This window comes from Capsicum annuum, chromosome 2 (genome assembly GCF_002878395.1).
Source record: "Capsicum annuum cultivar UCD-10X-F1 chromosome 2, UCD10Xv1.1, whole genome shotgun sequence".
Lineage (NCBI taxonomy): Eukaryota > Viridiplantae > Streptophyta > Magnoliopsida > Solanales > Solanaceae > Capsicum > Capsicum annuum.
Window position 1 is genome coordinate 139,607,438 of NC_061112.1, and position 13,102 is coordinate 139,620,539.

The window sequence follows — 13,102 nt, forward strand, 5'->3', positions numbered from 1 at the left end:
TTAAACTTTGATATGTTTTATTCATGACCTAATTAAGCTTTGCTTAGTCGTAATTACTCCTTAACTTGGCATTCGACAGCCTCGATCTCCCTAACCAATCCCAAAGGATGGGAATGAGAGACATGCATTACGACTCTAATTATGTTTCCCTTAATTCAATTATTCAATAATTTTGTCTTTCGAAAAGGTAAAGAAGAAATAAAAGCAAAACAAAAATTAAAACTGGAAGAGCTATAACGGGAAACATGGAAAGACAAGCCCAAGAAAAAAAGAGTAGACAAGTATGTTTCTTCTTCATTTTTTACAATATATTGATTTGTTCATCATTGTGTATGCATGGATATAATTAAAAGAAGTTTAATGACATTAATGAAATGCATGTGCCGATCATAAAATAGAAACAGGATATAATTTAACTAGCCCCTCCGTCCATGTTTAAATTGGCATACTCTTTAAAAAATAATGAATATATGATAATTTTATATATTACCCCCTAATTATTATAATCCATCTAAAACTAGAGCAACGAATAGTATTTAATAGCAAAAATAAATAAATATAAAATAATATTAATTTTTTTCTTAATTTTTCAAATCGAACAAGTAAAATGAACATTTTTTTTTAAATATAATAGATAAATAAAAGTCGACAGATAAAGTAACATTAAGGGACGAAAGTGTCTATCTTAGGCTAAAAATTAAAGTGGTTTAATTGATTCTAATAAATATGATATAAAGAAGTTTGTATAACAAAAAAAGAATACGAGTAACGGGATGCGGAGGCTGATAAGACCATTTAAAATCAAAATTGCTCTTTGGAGTGAGAAATTATTCCTGGGTAACAATATATTTTTAATAAGTACTGAATTAAAAATTGTTATCACTAATTATATTACATGAATAATTTATAGAAATATAATCTTGGTGTTTTTTTTAAACCCCTTCCTAATAGCTCCCACTCATTATTACTCATTTGGTGACTCAAATTCACAACTTTCGAGTCGAAAGTGAGAAATGCTTACGTTCAAACAACTCCCTCTTATCGTATAATCTTTGTGTCATTAGTATGTGAACCAAATGAACCCAAAAAAGACATAAGTAAGGGCAGGAATGAATCTAAAAATGTTTAATCTTAAAAAAAGGTCTCTTTGTTCATATAAATTCTGGTTGACCGAGCTTACACAATTATCTCCCGTATATAGATTCTGAACTTGAAATTTGAATTTTTTTAAATATGCATTTTACTGAAAAATATTGGAAGTTTGCGAGTGAAAGTACCAAAATTCAAAATCTGGTCTGAGTCTTTCCTTTTGGAAACTTAAAATTATTTAAAGATCACATATTTGAAATCTGCCGAAAGTAATAACCAACCAGATTTTTAAAGATAAATATTCAAAATGTGTGATGAAAGGCTAGCATAATTGCATGGTAATTAGGAAACAAAAAAATAAGGGAACAAGAAGATAAACAATCTTAATGTATGCATTAACAGACAATTAAATGGATGGAGACATAAAGCAGAAGGAGCAAGGAAGCAACTGCTGAGTGCTTGACACGTGTCAGCACATCAGCCGACAGATTAGAATGTTACTTGTCTGCCAACCATAGGATGAAGCTAAGAGAGCAACACTAGTAAGTAACTGTGAGAAGAGAACAGTATAGTAAAAGCACATAAGATCACTTTAATTACAACCACCGATAGATTTTTAAGTGCGAGTTAAAGAGAGTTGTATAGAGAGAGAAATGATAGTGGGAGGGAGGGGCTGCTCAAATTAGCGTTTTGTGTTTTTGCAGAAGAGAAAGGAGAGAGAGAAAGAGAGAGAGAGACGTTTGGTGCTTTTTTGGCCATGGCGGCGTTGCAGAGAGTTGTTGTATGTCTATCTCTTTAATGCTTCCCAAATACAAGCCACATAATAGAAGCCTAAAAAGCTAAAACAAAGGAAGGACTTCTTCCCTTCCTTTCGATCTATCTCTCTCTATCTACAAAAGTCTTCCCTTCACCCTTTGTCTGTCCAAGAAAATTTTACAAAAAAGCTGCAACTTTTATCTATTAGCCGCTACCAAATGCTCTCTTCCACTCACTGTTGCTGTCACGCGCTTATATAGTACAGACAAGAACTGTATTATTATTATTTCTTTATTTTTTTTAAAAAAAAAAACAAAAAAAATAAAATGTTTTTATTCTTTTCTTTTATTGTACTCACAAATCAAGAAAAAGTGAAGGGGAGATAGGTACCCATATCATTCTGGGGTCATAATCAAAGCCAGTGTTCGTGATCTGCTATGGATTGTCAGTCACAATTGAATTTTGGAAAAGGCTTAAAGGAGGCAACAAAATGGCTGGCTTCTTTTCACTAGGTGGAGGAGCAGCTGCAGCAAGTAGCAGCCAAGACCACCAAGACAGCACCAATAATCCCAACACTGAAATTACTCCTGAAAGTAATTGGTTTTTGTACAGAAATGATCAAGAATTGCCCACTACCTACAGAGGCTTCGAGCTATGGCAACCTAGTAATTCCCAGCCCCAGATTCGCCACCCAATTAATCCTCTTCAAGATCTTTATCCCACTGCGGCCGTTGGATTAGGTATCGGGCCGAGCCACAGCAGCGGCCTTGTGGCTCGGCCCGATCATAACCCTTCCTCCGGAGGATCGGGTTTGGTGATGATGAGGAGTGGGGGAGGGGGAATTAGCTGCCAAGACTGTGGAAACCAAGCGAAGAAAGATTGTCAACACATGAGATGTAGGACTTGTTGCAAGAGTCGAGGCTTTCAGTGCCAAACCCATGTGAGAAGCACTTGGGTTCCAGCTGCTAAAAGGAGAGAAAGGCAAAACCAACTTGCTACTTTACAGCACCATCAAGAAGAAGAACAACATCAGCAACAGCAGCAGCAGGAAACACGGCAGCTACACAGAGATAACCCCAAAAGGCTAAGAGAGGATCCGAGTGCGTCATCTCTTGTTTGCACTCGTATATTACCTTCCAGTACTTCTGGTAAACTTTTTGTCTTTCCCTCCTTGTACTGTATACACAAAAATATATATGTACTCTCTATAATTTCATATAAAGGACATAAACGTTCAAATCCTGTACAAACTAATTCACGAAAGAATGAAATGAATTTTCTTCTTTTTAAAAAAAGTTTCCAACAACAAAATATCTAGTGTAATTCCATCAGTATAGTCATGTGAGAACATGATGTACGCGGACTTTATCTCTATATGTGTGGATAGAAAGACTGTTCTCGACGGACTCGAAAGAAACAAAGAGATTCAATAGTAAAACCACAGCTTTTGCTTTTTCTTCTCTTTCAAACTTCTCATCACTGTATTTCGGTAATCCTGACAAAGAAGACGCTATTCTCTCTCTCCTCTCTTTCTTCTCTTTGTGTTATTGATATCTGTGTAGTCACATGCCTCTCTTTTTTCCTCATTTTACGCAAATTCTTCTCTAGACGATTAAACTCACATCAATTTGTGTTTTTTTTTTTTTTTATATTGCTAGGGTTAGAAGTGGGGAACTTTCCAGCAAAAGTAACTTCAAATGCCGTATTTCACTGCGTTCGAATGAGCTCCGTTGACGATGCCGAGGATCAATTTGCATATCAAACAGCTGTGAACATTGGTGGACATGTATTTAAGGGAATTCTATATGATCAAGGTCCTGAGAACCAGTACATGGCTGCTGGTGAAAGCTCATCTGGTGGCGGAAGTGCTAGTCACCAGCATAACCTTATAGGTGCTGCAGGCACCTCCACGTCAGCTGCTACGAGTGGTGGTGGCGGTGCTGCTGCAGCACCTGAAGGCTCGAGTTATCTGGATCCTTCATTATATCCAGCTCCTCTCAACACTTTCATGGCTGGTACGCAATTCTTTCCACCTCCAAGATCTTGATGAGCTTCAAATATTCTTCTATACACCGAAAAATTGACACTTAGACTTTTCACTCTGTAATGGGATACAGTTATGTTAGTAATAGTCGTTAAGGTTGAAAATTTCTAGGGGGGAATAGGAGCAGATTCAAAGAAAGGAGGAAATTGAGGGGATGGTGTTTAGTTTTCAGTTCTAATTTCAAGCATAATTGAATTATTTTAATTAATTCTCTTGGAATGTCTTATAAAGTTTCTTCCTTTGAGATAATTGTTGGCCTTCTTAATTAATTTTTGTCATTTTGTTTTAAGATATACTCTCCCCCCCCCCAATTTTCTCGTTTGACTTTCATTTAGTTCGTTTTTGTGAGGAGAGTACGGTATGAATTTTGAAGGAAATTAGTGAATTTCCAAATGACATGTTTTCAAAGTTACTCTCATGAAGTCAATATGGGGGTCCGAAATAAATTGTGCTTTGAATATGGGAGCACCTTTTTCTTCTCCATAAGCGTGTATTATTGCCTGATTTTTTGAGATACTTTTGTCTTTAATCCGGTGTCCAGTATGAGATGTGAGATGCATACATAAAAATCCTTTGAAGAGACAAGCATTTTCTATAATTAAGCGTTTTTCCATTCACAAGTTTTGGTCTCGAAACCTCTGATTAATTGTAATGAGATCCTATATATATATCATCCTCAACCCTTTGTCTGCACTTTGAGACGAAGTGTAACTCAAGGATTGAATTCACCTTTGGTTAATGTAAACCTCTCTCCATATGTGTATGTAAAAGAGTTTAACATAATACATGTACTTTTTGAAAATACTAACATTATCAAGTTATTTTTACATATTACTCATGTATCTTGCTCTATAGTTTTTAGGTATCCAGCTGGATTTGAAATTTTCATAACTAAACATTAATTTTCAAATAATATGAAAATTTATTTTGAAAAACTGTATAATTTTTATGGCCATACTGTCCTTGCAGTGAGTTAAACTCTATGGAAAGAGAGTTTTAACTTTTATCTATGTGTCTATGTAATATCCGTTGTATCTTGAATTAGATTTTGTGTATCTAACAGTATGTAAGAGATCTAATTTGCATGAGAAATGAAATGCAGCTTTTGATTGGTTCAGGTCTGATTAAATGCATTGGCAGGCGTATTAAGTTAAAAATTAATTATGTGGCAAAAAGTAAAGAGAGAGAAAAAAGAATTTAAAGTGCATTTACACAAGATGCATCAAGGTGTTTTTCTGTTTTCATTGTCAATATTCTACTTCTGTGGTAACTGTGTGCAACAGATAAATTGAAAGGTTTTCCTTTGGTTGCAAAAAATTTCTGACCTGTGGTTGCCTGTTACTATCTGATCTGAATTGAAAGGGCTCTTTTGTTCTTCTCAGTCTGTTATTTACCAGATTTCTACATTCTCTTCTGTTGCATCTTTGCTAAATATTTCAATTATTTGTATATTCCAATACTCAATTGTAGAGTATGTTTGATTGGGCATTACCTGTAAGGGAAAAAAAGACTTTTAGAATTAGTTATTTTAAATACATATGTTGTGTTATTTATGTGGCTATAAAAACATGTTAGTAAAGATAAAATGGGCAAGTTAATAGTTAAATTATCTCCAATTATAAAATACACTTCATCCATGACAATTTCGAGAGTTAATGTGACTAATTATTTTTGAAGTTTGAATGGAGCATACTATCTTAGTATTTTAAAATTATAATTTGGATATTTAATAAGAACTAGTATAAATTGTAATTCTTTTTTTATCAACATGATAAAAACAACCCATTTTAAATGTGGGTTGCAGTCTTCATAATTTTGAATTTCGAGGAACAAAACGTAATTTTGAATCTCCAGGAACAAAGTGTTTAACATAAATTGAGATAGAGTGAATATCTTTTTCCTTCTTTTTTTTGTCGCAAAAAAAAAAATAAATCAGAAAAGTATATAGTTTCATGCAAATTAAGAAGTGTAGATATAGCTTAAAATATCTTTCTTATTTGAGATTTTAATTATCCCTATCATCATCCTTCGTCATTTGCAAATCATGTCTTAGATAAAGTTAGTGTAGCTAAAATCTCTCTGTTAGTCATATATTTTGATTTTGACAAAAGGGAATTGCTCGGAAGGTAAGAATCCTTACTTCCAACTAGGAGATCGTGAGTTCAAAGTTAACAATAAAGCTAAAGTGATGGAACTCCTAGCAATAGGTAATGTCCGTTTGATTTCTGAAGTCTCTGACCTCTTTATGGTGAGATAAATAGTGGAAGCACAGCTAGAAATGTGTAGTCGATGGTATATACGTACCTCTAATCCAATATATCATTTGTCTTATGATTTAAAATGAATGAATTGTTCAAAGTTCGAGGCATAAGTTCTGATATTTTTTAGAATCTACTTTTTTTAGTGAGGTTTCTAACTACTTTTAAATCTTAAATAATGACTATCTCTACTTTTAAGAAGTGTTTTAAAAGAATGAAAAGAATAATATGGATAAATTATCTCTTATTTTATGTCTTCAAAAATATTTTTTTAAAGAGTTACTAAACTTCAGTAATTCTTCTATTTATATTGGACCAGAGGGAGTCGTATTAAAAAACAATACTCTAATGTGTATGGTAACCACCTCATTTGAATGACCTTGTATCTATGAGCGAAAATAACCGTAATCTTAGCTGGAAAAGTTAATTCTCTGTAGAATTTAATAAGTTGATAGGTTTATTTATTGGTCGGAACATTGATTAGAAGCATTTAGGGAGAAGTAAAAAGAATAGGAAAAAAAAATTGAACAGTATTCTCCATTTTTTCAGATCAGAAAAGACGTAAAGTGTGAAAAATGTATGTGTGTCCCAAAACTTCAATGGATATAGCAATGTATAACACCTGTACTAACCAGACCATTATTACATCTGATTTCTGTACAGGAAATAATGTCACTTTCTCCTCCTCTTTTTGTTCACTCTTCAGAATATTGCTTTATATAATGAAATTCTTTTTGTTAATTCCTTCTATTTCTTCTCTGAAAACATTACATAGATGAGCTAGTTATAATATGAATTTGTCTTATATCCATCCACTGAGAATATGATTTAAGTAGATAAAAGAACGTGTTATCTAAGCAAATTTCACCTTTTTATTGGAGTAGACAGAAGATCTATGTTCGAGTCTCTATTATTATCCATTATCAAAATGAATTTTACTGTTCAATGTCCATGAAAAATATTCAGGATTGCATGTGATAAATCGTGTTAATAGTAAAAAAAAAGTTGTGCATGTGGCTTGGAGTATCTTCCCTAATGTGGGAGGTGGAATGATTCATTTTTGTAGATAAAAGTTACCCCTAGTAGAATTTACCACTGCAAGAACTGTTCTTACTCGTGATGATAACAAATGTTAATTGGTCATTTACTGCTATTATTTGAATTTGTGAATAATGATGCAGTTGCAATTGAAGTGGAGACAACATGAGTTAAAGATATTACCACTACTTATTTGTATTTGAGTGTCCTTAATTTACTTCATGTGTGCTGTGCAACTGTGTGACATGATGCTTTTATGAATTATGGTCCAGTTCTACGTGCTAACTGTATCATAAATTAATAATGGTACGAATGCATTTGAAACCCCTTGTATATTTTTGACGTATTCTCTTAAAAAGGTGATGATTTATATCAACTGGTTATAAGATACTCCATTACTAGAACTGTGATAGTACTGTTGTTCACATGTAAATTAAATCTTATAGGGGATCCATTCGTTTTATTTTAAATTATAGAATTCCCTATTTTATTTAGACTCAAATTAAAATGACAGAATAATTTTATTTATAAAAAGAATTCCTTGGTTTGGTCCAGCATTGGCCTTGTCTTGTCTATATATATAGGAAACTTTTCTTCAACTGAAGGCTATCTTTTTTGTTCGAGTACTTTTTTTTTTGGACCCAGCTGGTCTACGGCAACAACTCATCTACATTCGGTGTTTGTATTATGTCTATAAATGCATGACAAATGTTTGTACATAGTTTTTTAGTACTTAATTATGGTTTATCAACATAATCCTCACTTTATTAAATCACGTAAATATGGTAAGTTTTCGCTGTATGTTTGGTGTAAATACTGAATACAAGTATGCTTTACTCATGGTCTACGTGAATTATCTTGTGATAATCCCGTACATTTCATCTTCGGAGTGAGATTGCATGTTCTTGTAGATCAAGTGCCTAATCTATATGGATCTCTGTGTTTTTGGTACCCTTGATGGCATATATTGTACAAGTTTCCACTTTTTTCCTCCTTTGCTTCTCTTTAGTTTTATGCATGCACATGAGTATCTTTTTCAGAATTTTATAGTTATGCTACTTCGCATGTTAATTTGTTACACTACTCGTTTCCATTCTATTTCTTTTTTCCTTTTTGATTTTAAAGAAAACAGTGTCAAAAACTTGTTCTATGTTCCACATAAAATACCAATCGCAAAAATAAGTTGTAATTGTGAAGGAATCGAGGTATCCAACCTAAACTTTTTAATTCAATTGATGGTGCAACTTAGATTAACCATTTAAATCTCCTCGAAAATTCTTCCACAACAGCGAGAGATAGGTGTAACTTTCACTATAACATGTGTACAACATGTTCTAGGGTGCTCTTTTGCGTTTTCCCCCTGAATTAGGGAGAAAGAGAATGTTCAATAGGAGTAAGTTTGAAATAGAGGAAGAGCGATTATTCTCAACTGGCTAACCGTGTGCGTAAAACAACATTAGTAGCTCAATGGATTGATTGGAGAGTCAGTGAATTTGTTTTTAGCTCCTCCGATCTCTTGGAGATTCCAACTTTTCTGCTCCTTTGGTGATTCAAACTCGATACCATAGTCAAACCATGGTACCTCGAGCTTGAGTAATATTAGTAACTTGATGTGAGTTGAATTGATAGAGAAGTTAAGTGAAGATGACCTGAACAGTAGTTTGTGAAAATGAGTTCACCATATATAGTTTGGCTATGATCTACTACTATATGAATGATTTGAGCAAAAAAATTCACGGCAATTGTGGGAGTGACAATACCGAATAAATTTATTTTCTATTTTTAAATAGAAAATTGGAGCGTGGTGTTATATAAGTGATGAGGTACAAGTGTAGTACTTCTCTAATTTTTATAGATTGATCACATGAATTAGCACTTAATTCTATAGACGAGTGTTTTTTTTCAATCTGTCTTAATCTTTGTTAGGTATAAGATGTATTGATGGAATTGAGAGAGTAGGTACTCGATACTCGAGAGAATTTTTGAGGTGTGCAAGCCTATCACAATAAAATACTAAACGATAAATATGCACGGATACTCACGCATACAAAGAGGCCAAAATGAAGAACTAACATGCATCGCGACGAAGGTGATGAAATAAATGAGTTATAGCTTATTGGTTCGTTCGAACTCAATAACTTCCGTTCAAATTTTGTATGTCTTGCGAAATTCATTAAATATGTACTCCCTCCGTTTAAAAAATAATGACCTGCATTCCTTTTTAGTTCGTTTAAAAAATAATAACTCTTTTTTTCTTTTTTGGAAATATTTTAAATAGAACTTTCCACTTTAGGACCACAAGATTAAATAGCATTTTGTTACATTTGATATAATTTTAACTTAAGGCCATAACATTCAAAAGTCTTCTCCTCTATATTGCATTGTGTCAAGTCAAAATAGATCATTATTTTTTTTGAAACAACAAAATATTAAGTGAAAACACAATATAACTTACGAAAGCGAGAATATCAAACTCAAAGAATTCAAATTTTGATCCGTCTCGATGAAGAAGGGGAAATTACCTAGTATGTATGAACATGAATACATGGGGAACATATAGTCTGAATGGTCAGGTTTACAATTCTGGCAAACATTTAGCCGAAAAAAGACGATCATATGAGCAAATATTTCCCCATTCCCAATGCTGACAACTATTATTGCAAGTTTACTTTCCTGGCAATTTTGAACAATTAGATTCGATCATATTTTCTTGGAGAAGAAAAAGAAAGATTTCCACTTTTCTCAGATTCAAGAAATCCTCGAGCAACAAAAAATTAAAAAGCAGGTTTCTCCTGCTGTCCTGCAATTTTGCCTTTCGACATTTGATCCTGCTTAAATACTTATTTGATAAATTACCTCATATTAACGAACTAATTAATATTAGTATTTAAATTACCCACAAAGTGAATACTTTCATTTGATAAATTGAAAAGAAAAAAAACATTTACTTGCTCAAGACAATGTTGGAAATATGTTGTTGACCGCTGTTTGCCGTAAACATGCCAGACAATTGAATTATTAAAGCGTGGATATGCTTCTTTTGTAGCAATACATGTCCAAATATTGCTTATGTTACGATTTAATTTAGTTAAGGGAGGAACCTTTCTTGAAATTCAAATGTAGTTACATAATATTAGATGAGATCTTTTAGGTTTTAGAATTTTAAAATATGCAAATTTGTTTTGTTTTAATTAATTGGCTATTAATTTAAAACCCCTCTATACTTTCAATTTCAATCACTTTTAATATTTTTGTTATTCCACCATCTTTTAAAAAAATCCAACAATACCTAGGTCTTTCTCTAATTTAATCTGTTTGGTCTTTGCGAGAAAGCTTGAACATGCAAGACATGCCTCAATTGTTAATTAGTTTATATAGTACCCAATTTTTCTTTACTCTTTCATATATCGGTTATGAAAAAAAATTACATTTCTCATCTCTTCCTAAGAAAAAAGATTGTCATTTATTTATAGTTGAGTAAACTTTTATCTCTTTCGAGTGCTGATTTTGAGAACAGTAGAAGGTTTTCATTCTACTAGAAGATGCCAATTTGGTATGGTTAAATAGTCCGTCACTATTTGTTTGTTTGGATTAGGTCAACTTGACTGACACTTCAACTTTTAGAATAATGGCCTACTTGCTCTTGTTGTATACTCCCTCCGTTTCATAATAAATGAATTGTTAAATTTTGACACATAGATTAAGAAAAAAGAATTAAAGACATAAATTTAACACATCTTTCTATTTTTACCTCAAGAAAAAAAATTGACTTTGTAATACCTTTTGAAAAGTTAATTGATTATCAAATCATAAGGATAAATTTGAAAAAAAATTCAATGATTCACTTATTTTGAAACAACAATAAATAACCCAACAATTCATTTATTCTAAAACGGAGGGAGTATCACGTACGATCCTTTTATTTTATTTTTTCTAGCAACCAATTAATCATTTTGATAGTATTTACATCATACTTCTCTATCATCAATGCGAATTTTCACATTAGTTCTGGCAATGGAGCTTAAGATAATAGGTGACTGGATATTGAAAAACATGTCACGAGCTGGGTCCGTCGGAAACAGCCTCTCCAGCTCACCTTTCATGTAGTACGGACTGCTGTACACTCTGTTCTTCTAAAGCCTCTCCATCTCACCTTTATTTGAAATAGTAGTACGGTTTGCATATATTCTATCCTTCTCAATTCCATTTATAGTTGTTGATATTGAAAATCAAGGCGCCTACTTAAAGGGTTATAATTAGGGTTTAGTATTAAAAGGATGATTATACAAGCATTTCTTATTAAGGATTATTATAGGAGTAGCATCTTTTCCTTTTAGGGTCATTGCTTTCTTTCTTTCACAAAGCTGGATTACTAGGTTAATTAGGCTTATTTCTTTAAAAAGAAAAATGGTACATATTGGAATCATCTCCAAGCCCAATGCAAGATAATGGAGTGGTCCCCTAGCTAGCTCTCTTCCATAGGGTCAACCTAAAGTTTCTCAACACTTGAGTACAAGAATGATTGTTATTTGGATTGAAGATATTGCTGAAAATTAATAAATATTACTACAGTTATAAATATATGAAAATAAATCTGTACTACTCTTCAAGAGGAAATAAAAGAACATGCACCAGCCACAACTGAAAATTCTTTTGTGTATGTTTTTTCTGGACTTTCCAAATATTGCTGAAACATGAGATGTTTTCATGAAGGACCCATATTTCAGAAGAACTCATGGTTTATTTAAATGTGGTGGGGTCAAATTATTTTAAGGTGAATATGGTAATGGAGCTACTGTATATGTATGTATATATTTGGAATTATGTGTACGAGAACGTGAAGGGTATGCAATGATAACGTTGTTATATATGAACAAAATTCCAAACAGACAAGAGTCATCAGAGAGTCACAGTGACCATTTTTGATCCAATGGTTACAGTACACATATACAACGTTATTTCTAGTCCGATAGATACCTTGTACTGAATAAGTTGATACAAGAAAATGGTAGATGTAGGCTGTAGCATGTACAGGAAACTGTGTACTCACATGACCCTATATATACATAAATACAAGCTTTAATTCTAGGCTTACCGTTTGGATGAGCTTACTGTTTTTTGACTTATTTATGCCTTTTTAGCTTAAAATAAAGTGCTTTTAAGCACTTTAAAAATTTATTCAAACACTCTTTTTGGCGTAAAAACACTTAAAATAAGCTCATCCAAACGGGTATCGATTATATAGGGGTGGTAAAGTTAGTCCAATGAAGTATGACAGGTTATGGAAAAAGAAAAGTATGACCTGTCCATTAATTTACTTAAGTGCGATTCGTTAATGATTTGCTCATTTAATAACTCAATCATCTTGATCCCTCTCATGTTCAACCCCCTTATAAAATTGGGATGATTTAGATACCTCTCAGAATCTTGTTAAAATATTTAAATAAAAAAAATGTTTTTAAGTGAAATGTTACCTATAACCAGAATCAATAAGATTTTTTTTGTTAATTTTCTTTGGTAATTAAATAAATTAAAACAAACCAGGGTTGGGCAATGGCGCCTATTAATTGATTCAGTCCTTTTTTTTGACTCATCCAAATTCAGCTCAAGCTAACCATTTGTCAATGGAGAAGTACCTAAACATATCTCTAGTGCCATATATTGTCTATCTTTAATATTTCTTTTTCTTTTTTCGAATTTTTGGGATGTGGGAGGGTATGCAATGGGCTTATTCCTTTTTCAAAGGCCAGGTTAGCTGAATACTTACAAGAGGAGTCAAAGTGAATATAATGCTCCTCTAAGAAATATAGGCACAAAAAGAAGTTAGGAGGTTGATACTTCTTCTTCTTTTAACTCAGGGCATTGACATGCATAACATTTCCACTGACTCAAAGTATATATAAGTGTAGTAATGGCA

At 32.7% G+C, this 13,102-nt stretch overlaps 1 protein-coding gene across 1 annotated transcript; it reads left to right on the forward strand.

Moving 5' to 3' along the window:
- Window positions 1–1,662: 1,662 nt before the first annotated feature.
- LOC107860027 (protein EXPRESSION OF TERPENOIDS 1) lies at window positions 1,663–4,138 on the forward strand. The gene is made up of 2 exons (XM_016705220.2): window positions 1,663–2,993; window positions 3,504–4,138. The coding sequence occupies exons 1-2, from the start codon at window positions 2,336–2,338 to the stop codon at window positions 3,890–3,892; spliced, it is 1,047 nt and encodes a 348-aa protein (XP_016560706.1). The 5' UTR covers window positions 1,663–2,335; the 3' UTR covers window positions 3,893–4,138.
- The last annotated feature ends 8,964 nt before the right edge of the window (window positions 4,139–13,102 follow it).

What these genes read in the sequence shown, in the direction of transcription:
- LOC107860027 (XM_016705220.2), top strand. Translation starts at nt 2,336, where the DNA reads ATGGCTGGCTTCTTTTCACTAGGTGGAGGAGCAGCTGCAGCAAGTAGC. An exon ending in ATTACCTTCCAGTACTTCTG is followed by an intron (nt 2,994 to 3,503) that starts GTAAACTTTTTG and finishes TTATATTGCTAG; the next exon opens with GGTTAGAAGTGGGGAACTTT.